General features: G+C 37.6%; 3 protein-coding genes across 3 annotated transcripts; 1 reads left to right on the top strand and 2 right to left on the bottom strand.

Annotated features, from left to right (window-relative positions):
• Window positions 1-581: 581 nt before the first annotated feature.
• LOC144198516 (keratin, type I cytoskeletal 20-like) lies at window positions 582-4349 on the bottom strand. Its single transcript, XM_077719567.1, has 9 exons — window positions 3963-4349; window positions 3375-3500; window positions 2226-2308; window positions 1984-2140; window positions 1730-1891; window positions 1522-1647; window positions 1218-1447; window positions 1106-1137; window positions 582-1021 (listed from the first exon to the last, which is right to left on the bottom strand). Exons 1-9 carry the CDS (start codon window positions 4254-4256, stop codon window positions 918-920), a joined length of 1314 nt encoding a protein of 437 aa, XP_077575693.1. The 5' UTR covers window positions 4257-4349; the 3' UTR covers window positions 582-917.
• A 2757-nt stretch (window positions 4350-7106) lies between these two features.
• LOC144198356 (gastrin/cholecystokinin-like peptide) lies at window positions 7107-7511 on the top strand. The gene is made up of 2 exons (XM_077719314.1): window positions 7107-7330; window positions 7435-7511. The coding sequence occupies exons 1-2, from the start codon at window positions 7114-7116 to the stop codon at window positions 7509-7511; spliced, it is 294 nt and encodes a 97-aa protein (XP_077575440.1). The 5' UTR covers window positions 7107-7113.
• A 114-nt stretch (window positions 7512-7625) lies between these two features.
• hap1 (huntingtin associated protein 1) lies at window positions 7626-20540 on the bottom strand. The gene is made up of 14 exons (XM_077719313.1): window positions 19913-20540; window positions 16880-16956; window positions 16416-16532; window positions 16245-16339; window positions 15407-15515; window positions 15137-15215; window positions 14912-15042; window positions 14726-14800; window positions 14389-14600; window positions 13512-13730; window positions 12717-13045; window positions 11739-11927; window positions 11219-11309; window positions 7626-9060 (listed from the first exon to the last, which is right to left on the bottom strand). The coding sequence occupies exons 1-14, from the start codon at window positions 20097-20099 to the stop codon at window positions 8718-8720; spliced, it is 2253 nt and encodes a 750-aa protein (XP_077575439.1). The 5' UTR covers window positions 20100-20540; the 3' UTR covers window positions 7626-8717.
• Between the last annotated feature and the right edge of the window lie 6695 nt (window positions 20541-27235).

The following is a 27235-nucleotide window of genomic DNA, read 5'->3' as shown; positions in this document are numbered from 1 at the left end:
CAGCACCCCCAACGACCTTAATCAGGATTAAGCGGTTCAGAAAATGAGGAAACAACCAGAGCTTGCTGCCCACATGCGGTAATTTCAATGTTTCCCATGGCGTAATAGTAGAATCTGTTTGTAGTACTCGTCATAGTATTAGTAGTCAACGTCAACTCGATTTCACATGGGCCAGACCATTTTAGATATAATATTTAGATATTTTTTTTAATAAATGGATTAAAAGCCCTGAATATTCATTTTTTAATAGATCTAAAACAATGTTTATTTTAGCAATGTTTTATATATATCTTTAGATTTTACAAAATGAATTTTGAGCTAAAAACAACAAAAATATGGAAGAAAAAATTACAATAAGATTTAAAAGTGGGAAAATTTGGAAATTTTATATACATCTATAGGCTTCATTTTAATTCGATTCCAAAACAGAAAGTCGGCATTCATGATTTACTTTCTCGGGCCATACAAAATGATGCGGCGGGCCAGATTTGGCCCCCAGTCCGCCACTTTGAAACACGTGGTATACGTGGAAAAATGAAGGAACCAATTTAGAATCAAATAAAATGCATACACATCAGAGCTTGCAGGAAAACCATTTTAATTTGTATCGCCATCATTTTCATGTCAGGAATTCAAATTTTCCATTCCAAAAATTGAAGACATCCATTTGTGTGTGTCATGTTTAAAAGAATAACCAAAAGATGGATTTTTGGCACTCCCTATGACATGTTCCTACTGATTTTATCATTACTTTTCTCCTGATATTGAGTTCAGATCTTTTTTTTCCTCCATAATTGTATTTGTAGAAAATAGAAGCGCATACAAGATTAAAACTGTTGTTTTTCATTGCCTTTTAACGGGGAAAGGATAGATGCAAGGTTATTACAATGGTTCATCTGAGGAATATTTTCAACCATTTAATAATCTTGTCTCTGGGTATCCACGCTGGTGGACACCACCTTCCCATCGACTATATTTTCCACAATGGTCCTCACTCTCCTCTCTACTTGGGGCTTGTGTTCTGCAAAGGTGGAAAGGTGAAGGAAACAGGTTAGGACAAGATTCACATGGTGATTTCACGAATAGAAGACTGCTCGTGGCTTACCTTCCACCACCACCTTGCTAATGACCAATGGCCTTTAAGGAAAGACAACAGTGTAAGATGAGTAAGGTCAAACATGTCATGTCATGATTGAATTCAATGGATGATATCTCACTTTTTCTGTTCGTAAGACTCTCCATCCAGCAGACGGCGGTACTCTGCAATCTCCCTCTCCAGTCTCATTTTGATGTCAAGGAGTAGTTTGTACTCTGTCTGCTGTTGCTCGATGGAAACCTTCAGTTGCTGTAGCTCCACCTCCAAACTGTTAATGGTTATCTGCAATTGGCTGAGCTGGTTACTGTATCGCATCTTGGTTTCGGCAAGGTTCTGACGGAGGCATTCGATCTGTACGCAAGAGAATGGAAATATTAATTAGTGGAAAAGCCAAGTATAAAAAGTTCATGGGGGAAATGACTCACCTCGGCGAGGATTCCCTGGTAAGTGATTTCCAAACTCTGGTACGTCCGCTTCAGCTCCGAAAGTTGGGAAGAAAAGGTCTTTACTTCTGTGCTGAAACCTTTGATTTCTGACTGGAGGGAATCCATCTAGAACAGAAAAAAACTCCACAATGAGTTCGTCAAAGGAGTACTTTGCAATCCAAGATGATGTTGTTGTCTCCCATCTCACCTTAGCTTGATACCACCGTTCCAATTCCTGCTTGTTCTTCACCGCCATAGATTCATACTGCTCCCTAACGTCTTGAAGGATTTTGGAAAGATCCACAGATGACGGGCCGTCCACTTCAACGTTCACGTTGCCATTGTATTGTAGCCTTGCTGCATTCATTTCCTATTTGACAACCCAGAAAATACTTTTCAATTCTGTGAAGATTTAAAATAATGAACAGATAAGGTGTTTCATTTCAAAATACACTAGCAGACCTCTTCATGGATCCTCTTGAGTTGTGCCAGTTCGTCCTTGAGATTCTCTAACTGCATTTTCAGGTCGCTGATGGTAACGACCATGTTGTCCCGGACCCCTCGAAGACGGACCAAATCAGAATCCACCATGGCACGAGTGTTCATTTCCAACTCATACCTTGCAGAACACATACGTCGCATTTTGAGGCTCAGAAATCTAGAAAAATACAAACGCACTTTTGCACCATTTTCTTGGAACTCACTTCATTTTGAAGTCATCCGCCGCCAGTTGAGCGTTGTCAATCTGCAGAATGATGCTCTGATTCTCTGCATACCTTCTTGCGATCTAAAGCAGGAACATTCACATGCAACATTGGGTTCACTGTGCGCTTTGTCCAGTAGGTAGCAGTATAATCTACATGTTCATTTATAGGGGCAAGCAGTTTCTCTCAAATTCAATTGATAGCAAACTTTTCGTTCAAAAAGGTATACATACAAAAAAAAAGCAGAAAGTTGCAGTGGCAGGGTTGTTTGTCCCCAGCTAAATCTTGAAAAGTCATCATATTTTATTCCAATTTTGATGAATAGGGTTGTACCATTATTTCTAAAAAAATATATATTTTTACAACCAATAGGGACCGGTTGGTTCCCATGACCATGGCGATGTCGCAATTATCTGTGCCTGATTTTGGTGATATTTTCATTTTTGCCCAAGATGCTCCCTCCCACTTGGCGTTCAATTCATAGTCTTCAAATGGTTAAGAAAGACAGGCAAATTCCCTTGACCTCACAGCTCTGGGGTCAAATCCAGGCCAGTCCACCTAAGTGGAGTTTGCATGCTCTTCCAGGGCTTGTGTGGGTTTTCTCCGGGTACTCCGGTTTTCTTCCACAGTCCAAAGACATGCATGGCTGATTGGACATTCTAAATGGCCCCTATGTACGAGTGTGAGTGTGAATGGTTTGTCCGGCAACCAATTCAGAAAGACTACTCCCCATATTTGGCCTGGATAGGCTCCAGAACCCCCTGTGGCCCTAATGAGGATGAAGCGGTTTAGAAAATGAGATGAGGCTCCAAAACCCCCGAAAACCTTCTGAGTATAAGTTGAACAGAAAATGAATGCATGAAGGTGATAGACTCCAAAGCACATGATCGCTTTCAACCCTCCCAGTCAAAATGGATTGGAAGTCTATTGGCATAAATGGCACTGAAAGGTAATCATTTACTGCAAGCACTCCCTGTTTTTTTTAAGTACACAATACAAACAGAAGAAGTTAGGGTGTTTAAATATGCATAAGAAAAACAGGTGGCTGAGAAACCGCCCTTCAACCGGTTCCTCGAGAGGTACAATGGCTGTTAATGAGTCTAGACTTCAGTTTTTGATCCTTGTCTATTGCACAGCAAGTATAGTCACCTGAGTTCGCAGTTCATTGATGGTGACGAAGTAGGCAGTGAAGTCCCTGGAAATGGGAGACCTCTTCTCATAGAACTCTCTGATCTGGATCTCCAACTTTCTGTTGGCAGCCTCCAAAGAGCGTACCTGAACACAAACAATTCCAATTACAGACAATCATCATGTCCTCCACAAAATGTCAAGGAAGATCATATTGACGTGAAGCATCGCATTCTAAAATGCAGTTTTACGGCTATTAGAAAATAGTCATTTAAATAATAATTAACACTAATGGAGATTTTTATCAAGAACCTCATACTACCATAATTCTTAATTAAAGGTTGTTGTCAGGATAGTTTTGACGTATTACCCATATATTTCATACAATTACAAAAGAAATGATCTTAAAGTTTTGCATGATACTATTCACATTTTCAATGAAATCATGTAAATATTGCAACTGCAAAGTAGAGGTAAATCAGAATCTAACCAGACTTTATACGATTGTAGCAAATGTATTTTTGTTGCTTGAATTTTTGAATCCGAGATTCAAAATGAATGATCCCTATAATGTGGGAAAAAGAGGACTTTCTCAAACTTATTTCTTACCTTGTCCAGGTAGCTTGCCAGGCGGTCATTGAGGTTCTGCATGGTGCCCTTCTCGTTGGACCCAACTGCGTCAAAGCCGTATGAGGTGAGGCCGCCATAGGACAGGTTGGCGCTGGCCTGGGAGATGCGGGTACCTACGCCCCCTGCACCCGCGTAGACGCTGGGTGTGCGGCCCTGGTAGACGCTGGAGATACGCTGACTGCTTCCGAACATCTGCGCGCCCCCAATGCTCATGGTGCTGGCGGAGGAGATGCTGCGAGACGTGACGCCTGAGCGGCTCATGATGAGAGACATGGTGAAGAGGTACAGACAAAGGCAGATGCTGCAGTTGACGAAGAGTGACTGCTACTGGCTCCGGTGGACATTTTATAGACTGTCCTTGCAGACGCTACAACTATGTCGGGTATGCAGATAATAGTTTTTTTTTTGTGCTTTAGAGGTGTGACAAAAGCTGATGACAGGTTGATTATCAAGTTGAGCAGCTTAATGGTTGCATCTGATAACCTCAGCCAAACACATTTAAATATCGAGTTTCTTTTGCCTAAATAGAGTAATTTAAAAAAAATAGTCTGACTGGTTGGTTAAGACAATAAAAAAATAAAAAAATAAAAAAAAAATATATATATATATATTCAATTTATTCTTCTCCCTGAAGAAGAAATTATACGCTGTTATTTTTTGTCTGCTTTTGATAATTTAAAAGACCTTAAAAGGCCTAAATCCAATTTAAAAAATATCATAGAATGGCATGTTAACTTCTTCTTTCTTCTATCTTTTAGGTCAGTGGTGGCCAAGTACGGTCCTCGGGAGTCTGTTTTCCATATCTCCCTCCTCTACCACACCAGAATCAAATCATCAACAAGCTGTCCAGAAGCTTCATAATGATCCCAAATATTTGACTATTTTTAACATTTTAAAGGTGCATTAAGCGAAACAAGAATGTGAGAAGTATGTCTGCCGTGTGGCACACCCGATTGGAGAAAATAGAGCTTGTCTAAATGGACTTATTTGCATTCTAATCAACCATTTTGGAAAGTTTGTGGAAAAACATGCAGAAAAGCTGATGACAGGTTGATAATCAAGTTGAGCAGCTTAATGGTTGCATCTTTAAAATACATATCTATAAAAACTGAAATAATAGAACACTTATTTATCACTTCAATGTATTAATGACTAAATAAATAAATTTTGTTGATTTTTTTCTCATTTTTATTCGGTATATATATATATATATATATATATATATATATATATATATATATATATATATATATATATATATATATATATATATATATATATATATATATATATATATATATATATATATATATATATATATATATATATATATATATATATATATATATATATATATATATATATATATATATATATATATATATATATATATATATATATCGAAATTTGTCTCGTATCTAGAGATAATTATTTGCTCGAAATTTTACTCGTATCTCAAATTGCTTGTATGTCGGAGTGCTCGTATGTCGAGGTACAACTGTAAAGCCAATTACATTTTATGATTGTGCTCTCAAATGATGTGTTTGTTGCAATTACATGAGCACATTATGTGGAAAACATTACACCATATTTACCAGCAGTAATGACAATTGCAATGATATCCATGACTCAAGGGTGAAGAGACATCTGCCCTTTAAGAGAAGAGTTATTTTTTATTGGACATTAAGTTGACATAGTAATGAAAACAGCTGTAGTGCAGGCAGAAATACCTGATAAAATGTGTGCGTGCATTTCTCACTTGGCAACAGGTCAAGGGAAAAAAGCTTCTTTTGTTTGTTGAGATGGATTAGATTTTATAGATGGGTGTGTAAATGACTTTCGATAAAGATTTATTTGCAGATTCTAACTTGAATTAGTCCCTAACTTTCATTTATATGTGTATTTATTTTCCGTAAGGCTTCAAAATGCTTTCCCGTTAACAATAAAGTGTTTGGAAGTAGTAAACTCACACACAACTATTATGTTTCCAAAAAGAAACCCAAAATGACATGTTTGAGGCAAAATGAGATAAGTAAAAATGAAGTATTTGCTGTGATTTTGGTAGACAAGTCAAATATGAGGCACGGCAAAAAAAAAAAGGCTTCATACTTGTCAAGCTTCCAATGCGCGACTGTGAGAATTGTATGCCTCCGTGCCAGCCTGTGTTTTGATTCAAAAGCATTAAGAGATTTTTGCACTGGTGTCCAACTAAAGGCCCGGGGGTCAGTTGTGGCCCATCAAATCCAGGTCGATCCACTTGTGTGGAGTTTGCATGTTCTCCCCAGGCCTGTGTGGATTTTCTCCGGGTACTCCGGTTTCCTCCCACATTCCAAAGACATACATGGTAGGCTGATTGGATACTCTAAATTGGCCCTAGGTACGAGTATGGGCGTGAATGGTTGATTGTCTCCTTGTGCTCTTTTGCGATTGGCTGGCCACCGATTCAGGGCGTCCTCCACGTCTGGTCTGAAGTCAGTTGGGATAGGCTCCAGCACCCCCCACACCCGTAGTGAGGATAAAGCGTTTCAGAAAATGAGATACCAAATATTAGTATTCTTGACACAAGTTGCTTTAGTTCTTTTTTCAATTTTTTTTATTTTTTGTTTTTTTTTAACACTTACCGAAAATAGTTAGTTGCTAGCAATAATGCACGAATGATCAGTTAAAGTGGTGTCATTAGTAATATACAGTGAAAACGTATTCATGAAATGAGTCAATTTAAATATATTGTCTTATTGTGACCCCAAAATTACAGGTTAGGGTCAAAATTGTGCAGGTACCTGGCCATCATTATTTTTTGTAAATGTTACCCAACCCTCACGTTAATAATATGCACTGACTTCAATGAAAAAAAGACCTTGACAACCTGGTACTATTGAACTGCAAGAGTAAATAGATCGACATGTTTTACGGTTATTGCCGCACAAAAAGCTTTTTCCAACGTAATCGATTAGCATAACTCCGGCAATGTTTAGATACCAAGGTATCATTTCCTTGACGTATATCCTTCAATCGATCAAAAAACCTCCACTGTGGACACTTATTGATGTCCGACCATTTTTTGTCTCTTACTCTATGTTATAAATGCCAAGCTGTAACTCGGTAGTGAGTATAGGCCTGGTTAGAGATCATGTCAGGGAACAAGATGGGGGCGTTTGCACTGGGTTTGGTTTTGCTGGCGTGTGCTGCCGTTGCCACATCTGGAAGCAAAATAGTGGAGCAGCTTCCAGTAGAAAGAAACTCTGCAGATAGACAGGAGCCTTTGGCGCCGCGTACCCAGAGATGGGCACGCCTTTCAGAGGACCAACGCGTGATTATAACCAAACAAATCATGCAAGCCATCTCAGGTATGCTGTGGGTTTGGGGCGTGAAAAAAATGGCCCTCAGCCAGGTAACCGAAAGGCTGTTGTCTTTAACGATTAATGTCATTATGGGAATGTTGTGTTCACAGAGATGGTGAACTCTGACTGCCTGTTGGAGCGCGACTATCAGGGCTGGTTGGATTTCGGACGCCGAAACGTGGAATGAAAGATGGCTGAGCCATTTATTCAACATAATGCCTTTGCTCTTTTATGCGAATCTTGCGACTTGGTCAATAAAGTTCTTTTGCAACGTTCCCAAAAGTGATTATTGAGATTTCAGTTGAGTAGGGAACACGTTTTATTCAGAGATGATACATTACACACTGAAATATACATAGGATACAGACATTGCACAGTAAAAGGGCTGATAAAAAGTGCTTTGTTTAACTTCAAGTGTTTATCTTTTCACTCCCTTTTAACACTAAAGTACCCTATGCCTTTTTGCTACTGACTACTTAGTCAATTTTCTAAATTTAATCATTAGATACAAAATTATGTCCAATGAATGCATTTTCTAAATTGGAAATTTATTGATGTATTTTAACTCGAGTGTTCTGATGGGTTTTTATCTGCACAAAGTAACGATATAAAAACAGCTAAGATAAATATAATTCAGTGCGATCATTATTTTGTCTTTTCAGTGTATCTTTGTCAACTTATTTTTAAATTTAATCAGAGAAGTTGCCATATTTTTTGGACTTCAAGGCTGAAGCTGCCACTTAAATACTTTTTACTATTTTTTCCATGTTAATGATGCTTTAGGCATGTTTTCTTTTTGCAAAGTTGACCGAGTTGTTTAAAAATTAATATGGAGATAGAAATATTTAAAGGATTTGGTTCTGTTTTGGAGTGAAATTGAGAATTTAGTAAATAAGTTATGTTGTGGGTTTATTTTAAGCGTATTTATCTAAATAACTCAATCTGTTAATTTAGCTATTTAGCCTTTCTGTTCCCCATGTTATTTTTACTATAATATATTATGTTTGTTCTTGGTTTTTGTCACATACTTCAGGGCAGCTATTGTTATTTTCAGTCCAAAAAATATAGTAATCTGATGTGTGTTTTCTCAATACAGCAGTTAATATACAGAAAGAGCAGAATGTCTTCCAGTGCAATTTGAAAGTTGCCTGTGAGAGTAATAAATCAGTGCATTAAATTCGACTAAGTTAAAAAAGTGAAAATAACCTGTACATGATATAAAAAAATGTCATATTTTTTAAATTCAATTATTTGTGTGGAAAAGGAGCTATTGCTGCCATCTAAGCAGCATCACTACAAGCAATCGTCTTCAGATGAAAGTGTGGATGAACGCATCATTTTATGACAATAGAAAATAAGTATGAAAAGTCCGGGGCCTTGAAAGGGCACAACATCAGGTGGAGACCGTACAGATTTCCTTGATTCGATCACGACTCTTAATGCCTCGGGCGGCGACTCTGTGCAGCCTAAGACGCTGAAGCTTTTCCACTAAGTTCAAGCTGAAAACATTTCTTTTCCCAGCCCCGCCCTTTTCGGTTGTCAGCCCAGGCGCTGTGTTGCGGTCAAAGCAAGAGGCAGAGATACCTCGTTTTTCGAGCATCTGCAGGAGTCCCGGTGATGACCAGTTTATGTTTGTGGAGGGAGAGCCTCTGAGTCCAAAGCATTGCTGGCCGGAAACGTGGGAAGCGTTCCCGTGCTCACAGTTCGGACGAAACGGCAGGCCGATAGAGTGATGGCTGCAAAAAAGCAAGAGTGAAGTGAGTTAAATGGGAAAATACTGAAATTGGTAACTGGTAAATACAGTAAGTGTAATATATTTAAAAAAAAAAAACATGTGGGTTTATGAGGCAATGCTTATGAAACAAAATTGAAAAGTTATGAAACAAGATGTGCCCAAACAAGTTGGAGTGGATGCTCGAAAAGCTTTCAGTGTAATAACTGGCAGAGTTAAGCTGACAAAATGGAAAGTGAATATAGAAAGTTGTTTTATATCCATCTTAACCCTTGCATGGACCTTTACGTGGGGCTCAATGGATTTCATTGACAGCCTTGACGTCCAATCACTTGGAACCACTTAATTTCGTAAGTAGTGGTACGACTGTACTTGCAACCACACCATACTAAGAATCACCGACCTAGACAGGGTGACTTTGGAACTTGGAAATAGCAAAAACATCAAATATGGATCGTTGAGGGGGAACTTTTGTGGATTTTGTCTTTTCAAATCTTACAGGCCACTCTAACTCAATGGCTGTCATCAACAGCACAAGACGTCCAATCCATTTTGACTTAGTAAAAATTAGTTGGACATCTGGCGTCATCACGACAGTCTAAAATGTACATTTCTAACAAATATTCTCAGTTTAAACCTGATGTCTATTGCTATCAATAGGTAAATTACAATGGGAAAATGTTCTCTGTTAGAATGTTTCATGGGGCAATAACCAGAGTATATTTTATGTTTTGTTTACATACATTTCATTAATTCAATTTTATTAACTTTGTATAATTGAGTAAAACAGACATTTAAATAACAAAAAGCAACGTTTAAATTGCTGTCCAATGTACTAAGCACCATTAGGGTTAAGATTAAGGGAACCCATTAGTCTTCACAATTATAAGAATGATTGTCTGTTACTATGTAAATGACTGTTAATGCATGCAAGTTATACAATGTAGTGGCCGTATTAAAAAAATAATTTTGATAAAATTAGAATAGAATACATTTCTAAAACATTTCATGTTGAAAGCAATGAGAGTGATGACATAATACACTCTCATTCTGAATTCGACACCTCCCACACATTCTAAGGTTCTAGGGTAACTGCTGAGTATTAAAATTAATTATTAAAAAGGAGCATGCCCAGGAGGCTCAGGTGTTCAAAAGAAAGAATGGGGCGGGGTTCACCACTTAATGTACAACTATTAGCAAATAATCCACTTATAATCTTTGCATGCAAGAGGCAAAGATGAAAATCAACATTGACTTCCTGGTCTTCGAAACCTCAGGCAGTACTTCTTTCAAAAATATAAATGTAATAAAAATGGTAACGTTGTGTAATACAATACATGTGTTAGTCGACACATGGGTCAGGAACACATTGAGTGACAGTTGAGAGGTTAGCGCATCGACCTCACAGTTTTGGGGTCCCGGGTTCGATCCCAGATTGATCCAACTGTGTGGAGTTTGCATGTTCGTCCCGAGCTTGAGTGGGTTTTCTCCAGGTACTCTGGTTTTCTCCCACATTCCAAAAACATTCTTGTTAGGCTGGTTGAACACTCTAAATTGCCCTTAGGTACGAGTGTGAACGTGAATGGTTGTTAAAAATAAACATACATGGTGCCATGCTTTTCTTCTTCATGTTTCAATTTAAAAAGGGATAATTTGGCAAATAGTGAAACAACTTCTGTTTTCATGTTACATAAAAATAAGCAACAAAATACGCTTAAATCTCTACATTTTATGATTTGATCTTGTACTAGTACGATCTATGATGTAATGTTCATCCTGTTCCAATTTTAATCTCATAGTAGTTTGATTTTAATCTCATAACATTAATATTTTTCTCTCTGGAATATTACAGTTGATGAATACACCAGTGTGCAGTAGCACAGTGGTTGGGAAACACTGGTTTAAGAGATAAGGTCCATAAAGTGTTAAATATCAGAAGTTTAAATATTAGAAGTGGCTGAAGTCAAGCTTCTTGTGAGGCCATATTTGATGATATTTTCACAATTTACTACGGGGTTATAAAAACTAGGGAACGGAATACTCTTGCGTTAGACATTGGGAGAAAAAAAATGTTCAAGCTGTGAGAGAATCATAGGAGTAAGGATCACTTACAACAAAGAAATATGTAAAGGAACTTTCAAAACTACTACCACAATTCTTACCTAAATGGGAATGAGGGAGAGAGGAGGGCTGGTTGGGGAACTTGACAGAAGGAAATGGTGGGAGCTGAAGAGGTCTGAGGGTGGTTGGGACCTGATGAAGACCCAGTGCGTTTAGGGAAGGGAAACAAAACCACAATAATATTCATGTCATACAGACATGCACTCGCGATAACAGCATTACGAAGAACAATACTCATCTGAGAAAAATGTGGATTGTGAATTGGGTTTATACCCGGTAAGATCAACAGTTTTAGAATCTCATATTATTTAAATCTGCTATTGCTTTTAAAATGATTAGGTAATGCTTTTTATACACCCAAATTCTCCCTGGACCAAGGAGACCAAGTATTAAATGCCTTTTTTTAACACATTATCTCAATTTTGATTTGGCACTCACTCAAATCCAACTGAAATCCATTCTGACTGTCCTCTACTTTATAGCAGACATGCAATAATGGACAAAATATAGTGCGGGCCGAATTTCATTACGAATATTTGTAAACGGAAATATCTGTCCTACCCATGCTGTGAGCTTCTGAAAGTAGCGACATGTCAGGTTCGTCTTCCTCTAGGTCGTTCAAACTATACACATGTTGAATATCCACTTCAAGCTCCCTGAAGTCTTTAGTCAGGACTCCTGGGCGAGGGTGGAGGATACCCCCAAGGTTTGGTCTGGCCAGCTGCTGCCATTGGTGCAGAGTTACCGAACCTAAAAAAAAAAAAAAATCAGGAACATCTCCTGTTCAATCCTTCCCTCCAGAGTTCCACTGCCCAAAAATGCCCAATAGCACTCATTTTTTTTAGCTTTGCTTTATGCCACTTGTCAGATCTGCCAAATGTTATGATTTTACATTACGTATGAATGTAGACGTATGGCGGCCTGGTGAATCACTGGTTAGCGCTTCGGCCTTACAGTTCTGGGGTCGAGGGTTCGATTACAGGTCAGTCCTCAGAGTGTGGAGTTTGCATGTTCTCCCCTGCCTTGCATGGGTTTTCTCCGGGTCCTCCGGTTTCCTCACACAACCCAAAAACATGCATGGTAGGCTGGTTGAACACTCTAAATTGCCCCTAGGTACGAGTGTGAGAGTGAACGGTTGTCCATGTTCTCGTACACCGTGATTGGGTTGTCATAATTCTGGGATAGGCTACAGCAGTCCTGAATATTATTTAATAAATTTTGCACCTATATACCATTTAAGCATTATACATACATGAGCTAATTAGTCTAGTTATTGACTTTAATTTGGGGTTGTAGCGCAAGAATTTTCTTTGTTCTTTCATCTTTAATAATAACAACAACAATAAATCTGCCGCATGGTTATAGTTCTTTAAAACATTCTTGAAAGAGACGGTGAACTTTAAAATCTTTGACATGAGAGACTTGAATGTGAGATAATTGTCTTACAGTTACTAAGCCAACAACGATTAACATTCTCCATGTGTATCTGCTCAGTAGAACACACCTGTGAATGTGTTAACAAAAGAATTTAGCCTTTACCTTCCAGAGGTTTGACAATCTGCAAGCGGTCGGGCAGGTATGACCTCGAACTTGAAGAGTCACAGGAGTGGCGAGAGCTTCCATTAGAGTAGTTGGTCCTGTTTGATGCGCCCAAGCTGGAGGCCAGGCTTTCATTTGGTGTCAAGAAACCACTAGATGGCTCGTCCTCCTCGCTATTTGAATGCAAGGCACGTAATTTGCGCTCACGCTCCACATCGAAGAAAGGACGCTCAGAAAAATGGTTCTCCTGGCGGGCTGACAAGCTCCGCAAAGCCGCTTCAAGGTCCTGTCCTCCAGGAGTGCCTGGTTGGCCCAAACGCTTTGGCCCACTGATGGTACAGACAAAAAGAGACAGTGTTATAAAGAGAGACACTAATTAGTGTGATCCAGTGTCTACTCATATCTGAAATTTTCAGGTGACGAAAGGCCTTGATGTGTAAATTGTTGTTTCAAGATAAATAAAGTTGTCCAACTCAGCGCTTACGAGAGTTTATGTTGAAGTTTACTCTCCTGAGTTAGAACAAATAAAAGGATGTTTTCCCATTGTAATATCCTGTTTTGGGTGTTTTTCAGAGGGTGGGAACAGATTAATCTGGATTTAGTTCATTTCTATGAGATAAATTGATTTGAGATACACGTTGAATGACATATGTGCTCGGTCCCGGAAAGCATTAAGCTTGTATCTCAAGGTACTACTTATGAAAAACCCAAGCTACAAAAAAAGCTTTGGAACCAATTAATTTCATAAGTAGAAGTAACACTGTATTCACGTTACTAAAGACAAATGGCAGACACCTGAAATTGTCTTTCTGGGCTGGACTGGCGGCGGACTTGTCCTCCAGGTTGAAACTGGCGTTATCAGAGCCGTAGTAACTAGTGCGAGGGGTGCTGGTACAACTAGACTGGACTGAAACCGGGCTGGAACCTGGAAGTCCCGGCGAGTGGCACAGAGAACGCAGCTTTACAGACCTGTTTACAACTCGCACCGTTTCAAATACACGCCTTGGGTGGGTCCTGAAAGAAACACAAAAAAAATGTTTTTGTTTTAAAATCTCAGTGTAATTTGTTTAAAATAGTACCCAAATGACTAAGTAAATAAAAGTTACCCAAGTTGTAATATTTACATTTCAAAAAATGACATTAAAAAAAATTCATGCACTTTTATGCCTCGACAAGAACAAATTCTTATAATTACATGTATTCTTTCAGTACTTTAAAATAATTTGTACTTGTAGGTAGGCCAATTATCTATCATTTAGCTTATAGCCAGGAAACCTGTTTATTTACGACGTTCTGTTAGCAAAGAAGTTTCTTACTTGACTTGTTTTATTATCTAGCCCCCAACTAATCCACTGCCATTGGCAAATTCATTTAAATTGTGAAGGCTGAATTTGAGTGCTAATTTTTCATTACCACTGATAACTGTAAATGTCTATTCTAATTTTGTTGGGGGGCTGTCAGCGATTGAACGATTAAAAAAAATAAATTCTAAAAATATATTTAAAAAAATACTTTAATGATATGATTTGGATTATTTGTTCAACAAATGAAAGTGGACAGATTGAAAGTGTTCCTTACAAATTCAGATCTTCTGAAAGTGGCCCTCAGAAAAATGGCCAGCCCTGGCATACAGCCTCACACCTTTGGCTTAAATCCTGTAAAGTATACTTACTTGTAATTTGATAACGCTGGAGTGTCCAAGCCTTTACGGAAAGTTCCCTCTATCTCTGCTGCCAAGCTGTCCATGGGAAGAACAGAGGCTAGAGCAGTGTAGCGCTGCACCGTGCTATTGGGCAGACTCTTATTGCGCAGATTTTTAATATCCTCCCGGGCCTCATGAAGCATGTCCTCACACTGAGTGTACTTGTCCTGAAGGTCCCTGAGCTGTTGGAAATGTAAATGTTGAGGTAATGTCACTCACTGGCGACAAAGAAATTTGTGCAACTTTATGATTAGACTTTAAAACACTACAAGAAGATTGAATGCAACAATTGAAGTAAATTTCTTGCCTCTGACTCTAGTATCAGATTATTCTCACGGGAGGCGCTCAAGTGTTGATTCACCTCCTCGTTCTCATTTGTTAGCTAAAAAGACCAAGAGAAGTACTTAAATATTTTTCCATTACACAGTACAATTTACGGAAGAAAAGTATTTATTGTGTGTACTTTAGTTTGAGTTTCAACATTTTTACTCACACGCTTGCAACGTGCCTGTAAGTCAACAATCTGAGCAAGAAGTGTGCTAATTTCCTCTTGCTGCCGAAATGAGTCTTCCACTTTGCGGGCTAGCTCGTCTGATAGGTCGACAACTTGCTTGTTGACAGAAGCTGAAATTGCACAGAACACATTACGGCATATGAATATAACATCATGAATAATGCAGTCACAATGTTGTGATTCCAGTGTTGGCGAATGACTTACATAGCTCTTCCACACAAACCATCATCAATTCCTGCTCTTGTTCCTCATAGTTGGTTGTCTCCGTGCAGAGCTCATTTGCCTACACAAATGGTGCATCCTCATTATTTATAGGACTCAACTTATACCAATCATGGTCTAAACTTTGCACCATGCTTGTGTGACATTGATTGACATAACACATTTTCAAATTGCAAGATTTGAATTATTGCCACAACGGAAATATATATATTTATATATTTTATAGTGACCAGTTAATTAGTGTTACAGTACCTCAAGTCGAAGTTTACGGTTCTCATCCTCTAAACATTTCAGTTTCTGCTGCATGAAGTCATAGTGGACAAAATTGTTGAGAGAACTGGTTGATTCATTTCTTTCAATTCTATAAAAAAGGAGGGAGATTTTTTTACACAATGGAAATAGTAATATATTATAGTTGTCAGTTGTAATGATTAAATTAGAAAAAGTACTGCGTGCTTTCACAAAATTGATTGGCAGGAAAATGAAACCAGGCGTACAAAATATTTTTTGTAAGGAATGTCATTGTACCGGTGGACAGAAAGTACAAAAATAACCAACATTGCATGTAACCTGCAATACAAGTTGGATTTTTTCAATTTAGCAGATCTATATCAGTTACAAAATAGTACATAATAAATCTAAACCCGTGCAAATCATGAAGTTGTCAAGGCTCTCTACATGGAAAATATTTACAGATTTGGCGAGTGTGATTTATAGTACAAAATAAGTGTTTTCACTCTATATTTTCTTGTCTTTGCTTAGAGGTAATCTCAGAAATTGGTTATGATGGCTAAGTAAGATACACATAATTGCCTCATACCTTTTTAAAAAAACACAATAAAATTGATGAGTAACTAGTTTTTAAGAAGACAAAGAGAACAGAATGGCTATTTTTAATGTATTTTCAATGAAAACGCTGAAATCTATAACATTGGAAAATGCTGTGCTGACCAATAATCAAATTAGTAGATTTTCTATGAATGTTCCAAAACTCCAAAGCACTTTTCTACCAAAAAAAATGTATTCCTTATGAATACACAGCACATTGTTCATTGTCAAGCATGTTCCTCTCAATGTGTGTGTTACTCACGGTGTGTGTGATTCAGCATTTTCAATTTCCTCTGTGCTTGCGTAGAATTGAAGGAGGTCATCTCTCATTGAAAGCTCATGACGCAGTTGAGCAATCTGAAAAAGAAGCCACGGGAGTTAGTGTTGGGCTCATAATTGAAGTGGGATTTAAAAAATGTTAGTTTGTTTGTACCTCCTCCTTTGCGGTTTCTAGCTGTTCATCCAGTAATCCATTTCGGCTTGTCAGTTCTTGGTTTTGTTTTAGGAGCGACTGACCAATCCGTGCTGCTAACTCAAGATCGCGTTCTTTCTGAAAAAGGTTACATTCATACCAACATGACCATATAGCACAACATGTGCCATTTTTGACATAAATTTAATTTGCTCATTTCAAAAGAACTGTAGCAGTACTTAAAGTAGTAGGAATACAATTATCTAAGGATATAATCATCTTTTCTTAGATTGGATAACTTTATTCATCCCATGTTTGGGAAATTTCAATGTCACAGTAGCAAGAGGGTGAGAATAAAGACACAGCAAAATACATTTTAGACATAAATAAATAGGTAATAAATGAGTTAATGAGTAAATATATAAATAGATTAATTGTTTTTTTAATAAATGAATTTTGTGTGAAGTTGTGCGTGAGTGCCTTACCTCCTCTAACAGGTGTGTGACTGCCTTAATATCGTGATATGTCTTGGTGACCTGGCCAACTCTGTCTGAGCACAGTACTGAGAGGAAGAAAGGCAAAGAAAGTTCAGAAATTAAAGATGAAATCCATATCTACTACATCGTTGTCATTCACACAAGGAGATGCACATTACAACTCATAATAATGACCCTTCACCCACCCGTAAGCCAGTCAATGAAGTGGAACAATTGGCACCAGGCCGCACAGAGAAACCAAACAAAATATAGTTTATTAATGATAAGAATATTTTATCTGGAGTTGGATCTTGAAAATCAAGCATATCTCTCTATGCCTCAAGCCAAAAGAAAAGAATTCTGCATTGAAGATGAAAAAACAGTTAAAAAATGTCTCAACTCCACAGGCGATTTTCATGCAACACCGCTGCTTCATATATTGTGTAGTACCAATGTCAAAAAATCTTGCTTTACATGTAACTGGACTTTACACAGTGAAATGTCATAACTTCTAATATACTCTGGTAAATGTACCCTGATATTTATAACATGGATTTATAATGAAAGAACTTTGCTACATAATATCCAAAAGTGTATATATAAAATCACATTATAACATGTTTCAAAAATAAATACCCTCCACTGTTTTTAAAATGAACTTCTTCACATCAATAGAAAAATAACTGAGCATGGAGTAGACCATAACAACTCCATGTGTTCAGTCAGATAGTGATCCTCTTAGCTTGATCCTTTTTAGCCGAGATAAGAAACTTCTAAAGACCTGGTTCTCCTGGATACCGATATAGCCCATTGAGAGAGACTCCCAAGAATAAACTGGACAGGACTGTATATGTGTATACATATATATGTATGTATATGAATTAATATATATGTTAATATATATGTATAAATATGTATATATATATATATATATATATATATATATATATATATATATATATATATATATATATATATATATATATATATATATATATATATATATATATATATATATATATATATATATATATATATATATATATATATATATATATATATATATATATATATATATATATATATATATATATATATATATATATATATATATATATATATATATATATATATATATATATATATATATATATATATATATATATATATATATATATATATATATATATATATATATGTATATATATGAATATATGTGTATATATTAATGTGTATGCGTGGGTGTATGTGTGTACGTGTGTATATATAGATATATACATTTACACATACGCATACACATAGACATACACAGACATACACGTACACATACACACCCACACGCACACCCCTGTCCTAAAGAAATTTACAGGAACTATTCATTCATTATGTGAACCATTAAAAAAAAAAAGAGTAATACGGCAATTTAACACCCTAAAACAAGCAATTTTACCCGACTGAATTTTAAGTAAAGCAATAACTGTACACATATTGCTTATCCTCACAAGGGGTCTAGGGTGCTTCTGGAGCCTATCCCAGTCAACTCTATACAGCAGGCATGAGATACCCTGAATTGGTTGAACTCATACCTAGGGGTAATTTAGAGTGTTCGACCCAATATACGGGAAAACCTAAATACCTGGAGAGAACATGCAAAATCCACACAGCAAGATAGTAACCCACCAGGGTTGAACCCTTGCTCTCAGAACTGGGAGGCGAACGTGCCACTAATTGAAAACATTTGAATACAAAAGGAAATATTTATGGTTTAAGCAGATATAATATTACTATTAATAATATTTTTGTATCTGCACTGCACCAATGTTGGCATTTGAGGGTCCATTTATTTCCCAAAAGGTTTTTCATTTCCCATCCACATGGTGCAATGAAGATGAAGGGAAGCTACATAAAACAAATGCCAAATACAGTACTGTTCTCCTCCGGATGAGCATTGCTGACTTAGATGATACTTATGACGTCTGTTGGGAATGCAGGGATCAGACAGGCAAGGATAAACTCAGAGATTAAGATTCACATTGTTCCAGTTCCTATTATTGTCTCTTGAAGTAATGTGGAATCTTGGCAAGACTGGAAGGCATTATTACACAAGTTTCTTAATTTGAGCGACATTATAAATAACATTATTATAATTAAGTTTCTAAACCAGTAAATGTACTAAAATATGCATCAGAGAAATGAATTGTACAATCATTGTCTTATTTTCTGATGTTCTAGTAAAGAGTATGATGGCAGACATATGCTAATTAAGAGAAGGATTCATACAGAGGGTAAATAGAGGGGATGCACCACTAATGTTACCTTTGCGTATAAATATATAGCTGACACTGGCTAATCATATTAAATGTGCAACTGAGCCAGATTCAACAGTTTGAGGTAAAATTTATTATGACTTTACTTGAGAATGTATATGAAAGAGTTCAAATCTAAGAGCTCTGTCATCACTGCATGAGAATCTAGGGCAGCAGCACACAAATTGCCCCCACTGCAGTTCATTCAAGTTGTAACATAAGAGGGTGCCTGCTTCAATATTGTGCTATTGTTACTTTCTTCAGTCGAATAATTTGGAGGGAAAAAAATTACCTTTATCCCAACTATAATCATCTGAAAAAAAACATCTAAAAAGACTAAGCATATTATTATTATTATGAAATAATACATTATCATATTTCTTCTTCTAGAACAATGACCTTCACACAAAGAATGCACCACAATACTACACAGCTAAAATATAGCTAAGTTATTCGGGCAAACATTCTATGACCTTCACGGGAAAAATTTCCATCTACATACACAGGCACTTTAAACTGAGACCTGAAAACAATTCTTTTCTAATTTTAAACCATTGCAGACCCTCTCATACATGACATCCCAGCATGCAATCTGCAGCACATACTACAAATAATTCAAGCTGTTAGGTAACACACCTCAGCAGCGAGAAAATTAACTCCACTATACAGGCCCTGAACAACTTAAGTGCTTCTGCCAACAAATTCCAAATCTATAAGAAATCATATCTTATCTCACCTTGCTTGACTTCCCGGCAAAGGGTGTTATTATTATTGTTGTTATTGTTATTGTTGCTGTTATGGCATGTTTTGTCCTCTAGTGGCATTCCAACAATGTTCCCTTCTTCTTCCTCCTCCTCGGATGCAGAGGAGCTCCATACCTCCATGGTAACCACAGAAAAACTACCCTCACTCTTGTCATCCATCAGTCAAATCGTCCTGATTCTAATGTTAGTTCCTCGTGCAGGTTGGTCGTCTCCCCAGCATCATGCTGGTACCTCATGTGCAAGGAAAAACAAATTCTCAATGAAGGGGATGCACACCTGAGTTTGTCTGTGGCAAAGACACAGAGCTTCTTGTACTAATGCGTAATCTGTCAGTCTGTAAGGCCCATCTGTCGTCATTCCTGCCTACGTCCACCTGGCCACGTTGGAATAACGGGCAAGGATAGGCGGGAGAAAGTAGAGGAGGGGTCATGGATGAAGCAACGTCTTATCCACAAGATAGAAAAGCTATGTCAATCCCACTGGAGTAATTACCTTCTTAAGAGATTTGTGTCATGTCTCATAATGGCTAAAAATTTGATGAATGAATATGGCGGTATGTTAGTTGTCATGCGGCAATATGAGCATCCACCCCTGAAACTCTAGATGGTAGGTTCCACCCATCTCAATGGCTGCTCTGATTCTCTAAACAGACTTCATGCCATGATAGAGAGAGGGCACTACTTAAGATTGCTGCAAAGAAAGCCACACCCACTCAGTTTCCATTGGACTGATCAATTTAGATAGAAAGTGAATGAAATCTGTTCATATTTTAATTTTGACGGAAGGAAATGTTCTGCAGTTTTTGATCCATACAAATATTTTAAGATACAAATTGAGATGAACTAATATAAAAAAGAGACTTCAAGATGAGATGATTTTTGCACATTGGAAATTTTAAACGCCAACAAGAGCAAGAGCCCATTGAAGTAAAAAACTAAAATGTTTCATGGGAATTTGAGCCCATTGAAGTAAAAGACTAAAATGTTTCATGAGAATTTGTATTTTGTTTTGGTTCTGCTGCAATCTTTCTTTAATCCATGTTCTTTTCACAAAGTAAAATACATTGACACATCTGCCTTAGTGTTCTTTGTAGGTGAAGACGAATTGCCAGAATGTGGACAGACTTCCACCAATTTTTGGATGTGGCTGTCAGCCAATCGCAGGCCACAAAGAGATGGGCAATCAGTAACGCTTTAGTGTCCAATCAGTTTACGATGCATGTTTTTGGGATGTGGAGGGAAACCTATGCAGATCTAGGGAGAACATGCAAACGCTAAACAGGAAGGTCGGAACCCCTCAATATCAGAATTGTGCGGCAGACTTGCTAACCAATTTTCTCTGGGCCGTCACCATGTATATATTAATAAAGGTAATGATAGCCGGTAAACATTCGCGTTTGTTCAGTCACTATTTCAATATAACTGTCTTTCCATTAGTCTTGCGCCGTATTGGTATTGGCATGAAAACCATTTGTCACCTGACTGAATTTTTCCTATCTGTACTCGACCCATATGTTAAGTCAGAGGGTGCAATTTTTGAAATATTAACCACCTGAATCATGTTTCATACATAAGTGAATCCTCCATGTTAAAGGCATCACGCAAGACTCAGCAGAATCTTTTAACATCAAAAATCTTCCTGAATGTTTGACAGTAATCATTGCATATAAAATCTCATGAACAGTAGTAATGACAATTGTAACCATTTTTGTACTCCAATTAGAGAAGCATGGAGGCATCTATTTGATGAAATACGGTAATCCTAATCAGCGCTCATCCCAAACGTTGGCAGTGTTGAAGACGTAACAGAGTGTTTCACAGAAACCAAACAACACCATATGTTAACTGACAAATAGCCAAACACTTCAAGTTATAAGGTTAGTCTGTCCTTCTCTACTTAAGAATGTGTGTCTTAGCATTACTCTAGTACAACCTAACTAGCATTATGAGGACTCAGGCACATAAGCTAATGAGATCCCATCATTCCAAACAAAGGGTCAGCAAGAGTTTCAAAATGAGTGAAGGCTGATTTTTTAAAGAGATTTAGACCTTGGTGTCATCATGTAAAGGTGAAAATAGATGTTATGTCAATGAAAATTGATAAAGAGCAAGAATGTAGTGCCGCCAGTGTGGAGCCCTGGGGCACACCCCAGGGAGGGGGAGAGATTTGGAATGGTCGGAACCGACTTATCAAATTGGGTGCAGCCTGATTGACAGAAGGTGAACTATACGGAAGGTGTGTTGACGGTACCAATGGATAAAAGTCCTGCTTTGAGAAATGTTATCAAATGCAGCTTTGAGGTCAAGAAGAAAGAGAATTCAGGGTAAACTAGAAAGCGACGAGTTGGTCTAGCAAAAAAAAAAAAAGATTGAACCAGATTGATTCACAGAAATCGGTGGAAAAGCAATGTTTTGAGTGTCAGGTAATTTAATAATAATAATTGACGAGAGGGAATTGAATTTTAGATGGGCTTAAATAGGAGCAAAATAATAGGCTGATTTAGCTTTAATGATATTGTCCGTATAGGCATAAGATAGATTACACTATTATACAAAAATAGAATGATGGCATGAATTTGAGATTTAAATCAATGAAGAATTTACACCCTAAAATGCCACTACAAAAAAAATACACTAAAAATCTCATCATTTTATCAATGCATGAACTCATGTTTTACAATACATATCAAAATATCGTCAATGTGTCAACAAGTGCTGCTGACTTTTCTCCCTGCAGAGCTATAGTGGAAACTGTTTAGGAAGCCAAGTAACAGAAGGTTAATCAGCTTGGTGACATTTGTTGATCTGTGTGGGTCACTGCAGTGCCAATGTGTGGAAGAGAGGTCGCCGGGTAAAGCGCAATCTTAACCCGAGACAGAAAAAAAGTGTAGCCACGTATTGGTTGAATCATTATGGGAGCAATGTCAAAAAGAAGAAAATACACTCACAGAAATAGTTGTAAGTCTCTTCAATTTGCTGGTGAGTGAGGCCCAGGACGACCTCTGGCTGCAGCATAGGAGTGTGCAGCCAATCGTCATTGTCGTAACCGAATACACAGTCTGCTCGGAGAGTGTAGTTGGGCTGACCTTCTGACAAGAGGCTGACTATCTCTAATTCTGGCAGATCTGCACAGAGGTCTGAGCAGAGAAGGTGTATAAGTTAAGGTGGATGTGAATATGCTTTTTATGCTTTGCCAATAAAATATAAACAGATGTGGAATTAATTATACGTGCAAAAATAGTCCTTGAAATAAAACTAAACTACATAGAAACATTTTGAAAGCTGCAATTTGTCAAACCGTAAGATAAACAGATTTTATCTTGTATTAAAAGCAATCATTTGGATATACTATACAGTCATACCTTGACATACAAGCTTAATGTGACCGAGCTCAGATCGATTTACTCATATCTCAAATCAACATTTGCCATAGAAATGAACGAAATACAAATTAATTCATTCTCAGCCTCTGAAAAAACACACTAAAAATCAGGATATTACAATAATTTCATTGAATGTAATTCACCATCTAGTAACAGAGTGACAAATAACTAGGGGTTATGATGTTTAACAATAAAATGAGAAATAAGTCAGTAAAACGCGGGGTTCGCGGATTAGAGAGAGAGAGAGAGAGAGAGAGAGAGAGAGAGAGAGAGAGAGAGAGAGAGAGAGAGAGAGAGAGAGAGAGAGAGAGAGAGAGAGAGAGAGATTTGACGGATGCACTCCTAACATAACTGTATGTTGTATGTTCGGGTACTCGTATGTCAAGTTATTACTGTATTTTTATCTGACCCACCTGTGAGAGTGGACACATCAAAGTGGGAGGCTTTCTCTTCCTCGGCTGTGACAAGTTGAATTTGTTGGGGGTCCACTTCCAGGACCCCCGGCAACTCCCCCCACGGCCCATGGAGGGAGAGTGCAGCCTGGGAGTCCAGGTGGGCCTTTGTGGGCCAGGAGGGAAGAGAAAGGGGAGCAGTAGAATTGGGCAATAGTAATAAGAGTGTTTGAGTTTGACACAAGTGGAGGAGTAAAGCCAACTGTGTCCCCTGGTGGCTGAAAGCCGGAAAACAGGTCGGCAGGACAATGTTTTGATGAGGGAAAGCAGCAACTAAAAGAGAAAAGAAAAACACAAGGAACAAAAAGAATCAGGAACACATTAGAATTTGGGCCTTGCTCAGTTCCATATAACAATTGGAGTCCATGCATTGTTCTTTTTTCCCAAAAATCAACTGCCATCTCAAAATTCTATCAACAAAGGTTCACAGAAAGCCTGGGCATTTACTTGTGTTACTCGTATAACGTTACCATGGCCTGAAGCAGCAGAGATCAGGTTTTTCAGCATAACTGTACCACACCCATGGACACAACCTGCACCTGAAGCTTGTACACACTACATGAAAACTGCAAAATTCATGTTTTTTTTTCCATATCCTAAATGATATTCTTCTCTATAAGCTCCAAACGAGATAACTCAAAGACGTTGGTTTTGTTTAGTGTAAATAAGGTATTATCAAATTAGGTTATAATGAATAAAGTATGCATGATTATCTGTTAATTTAAAGGATTGGCGTCTATATTCTAGCTGACATCTAGCTGGATCTTTCAGAAAAAAATAACACTTACAACATACATGAAACTCAACATTATTCACTACCAACTCTGAGTTAATGGAATTGATAGTCACAAATGGTGCTTTGCACCTGCATTTCATGTTGGACAATGGACAAATGTCTAAAAATTGACAATTGAATTGAATTATAACAAGGACTTCTTTGACAGTTAAATCCATTGAATGTGCTGCATTTAACACTTTTGTCACCAGAGGTCACTGCGGCAAAAGGGGAAAGGAAAGGGTAAAACTTTCTGTTCTGACAATGAAGCTGCTATTTGCTGCAGACTGAAAAGTGTTTTACAATATTATATATACCCTACTACGGTTATTAGAAATTTAATCTCCCTGCTTCAATTGAAGGAAACACAAGATACCTGATACCTCTATTCAGTTATTGTAGCAGAAGGCAAAGGGTTACGTTCACCTGTCAGACACTGGTGCACACGTGACTCACCTAGTTAAACCGTAGAATACAACAGCAACCCATATTGATATCACAACCCATATTGATATCACAACCCATATTGATATCACAAATTCTTTAGTTCCATTTAGACTGCCCTGCTGTTCCACACCAAAGGTGTTCAAACTAATACATTAATATGTTTTCCTTGTTTGCTTAACTAAAGTCTTTGAAAGAAATAATATGAATGCTAAAATCGGAAAATGTAGAAAGGTGATTACGATAATAAACTGACATGTTTTATTAAAAATTATTTCATGCATATTTGTTTTGGTATTTATTTTATTAAATTTTAGGAGTTGGGGAATTGGTGCTGTTGCCATGGCAATGGATGCGATTGGATGATGTATTCATGTAAACTATTTTAGTTTATGTTATTATATTATTTATGTTTTGATTTATGCCTTATCTTTAAAGTAAAATCACGAAAAAGCACCTTGATATCCAGCTTTTTTCGTGGAAAAAGATCATGTAAAGTATAGAATCAGCAAAAAAAGAGACAAATGACAACAGAATACTAGTTAAGCAAAAGAAAAGACAGCAAGAACCGTGTCTTCAAACGCGATGCACTTCTAGAAAATGTTCCTTCACAAAGTTATCCAAGATCAGACTAATAAACTATTGTAGCGAGTTTAAAGGTGCCCAGTCGATGAAATGTCACAAAGATGCACCAAAGGAGAACACGATTATACTTACATGTTTCATTAATTCGCGTCTGGCGTTACTCGAAGTTGAAGTTTTCCCCTCAGCAAACTTAGCTCAGCTGTCACTGTGGCTGGTCCACTTTGTATTCCTTTTGGAAGCAGTTGCAAGACATTGTGGGTAGTGTAGTCATTTACGAGCATGGTGAGGTAACTTCACAAGGAGACACTATAAACTCCACATAGGTGGACCGACCTGGATTTGAACCCAGGACCCCAGAGCTGTGAGGCACTCACTTCACCGGGCCACCCCGGTAAACAAAGTGACATGTAAAAATAAGATAATATGATATGCATCATATAATAATAATATATAATATATAATGATACATATGATGTAATATATAATATAATAAAAATATTCTCTCATGCAGTCTGCACCTTTTTGCTATTCACATCAAATTAGCCAATTCTAATCAATTATCTTGTCTCTTAACTAATGATTTAACTTTAAACACTTACTTTGAAAGAGTGCAGCTGAAAATATTAGTCATATTTTCATTTTAAAAATCTTTCTTCATAATAGAAAAACAACAGTGCCATAATAGATTATATGCCTGATGAATAACATAAAACACTTTCATTAATAAACTGCAGGAGTTTAAAATCAGTCACATTAATTGTAGTGTATATTTGAAAACCTACATTTCCCTTTAATACCAGAGTAGCCAATTATTACTGGTAAAATCAGAATTACATGCACAGTATTTCTACATGGTGTGGTGTGATCAAGCAACACAGCTAACCTTGTGTGTGGTCACTTTGTAAGTAATGATTAATAATTCACCACAGTCTCTATGGATCTAAACTGGTAGCTTCAGGCCACTTCCTCTCCCAAGGACAATAGGACCATTTCCTTCGTGCGGAAGCCAGGAGAGTAGAACAAAACAGGCCGCTTTTGTGAAGCAGGTGTCCGCTAATAATTTTGTTTTGTTCTCCATTTTTTTTGAAATTCTGACCTGCCTGTGTGGAGCTTGCATGTTCTACCCGGGTACTCCAGCTAGTTGGACTCTCTAAATTTCCCCGAAGTATGAATGCTAGCGTGAATGGTTGTTGGTCTCTTTGTACGTTGCGCTTGGCTGGCTACCAATTCAGAGTGGGATAGGCTCCTGCACCCCCCGCGACCCTTAAGAGGACACAAGGAGACGGACAACCATGCACACTCAAACCCATACATAGGGGCAATTTAAAGTTTTCAATCAGCTTACCATGCAGTTTTTTTGTAATGTGGGAACAAATTGGAGTACCCGGAGGAAACCCACACAGGCCCGGGGAGAAGGTGCAAATTCCACACAGGTGGACATGACCTGGATTTGAACACAGGACCCCAGAGCTGTGAGGCCAATGCACTAACCACTGGATCCAGCGGGCCGCGTAACAATGGCTAATGAACATTTTTCTACACACAAGAAACATTTTTGGACTAAAACAATTCTTACTCTGTAACAGTGTAAATGTGGCTGTTGTTGTGTCTGGCTGTTATAATCTGGTGATCAATCTATCGATGACGTCTCTTATGT

This window comes from Stigmatopora nigra, chromosome 6, assembly GCF_051989575.1.
Source record: "Stigmatopora nigra isolate UIUO_SnigA chromosome 6, RoL_Snig_1.1, whole genome shotgun sequence".
Classification (NCBI taxonomy): Eukaryota; Metazoa; Chordata; class Actinopteri; order Syngnathiformes; family Syngnathidae; genus Stigmatopora; species Stigmatopora nigra.
The sequence above is the reverse complement of the archived record's forward strand: the minus strand, read 5'-3'. Positions and strand labels throughout refer to the sequence as shown.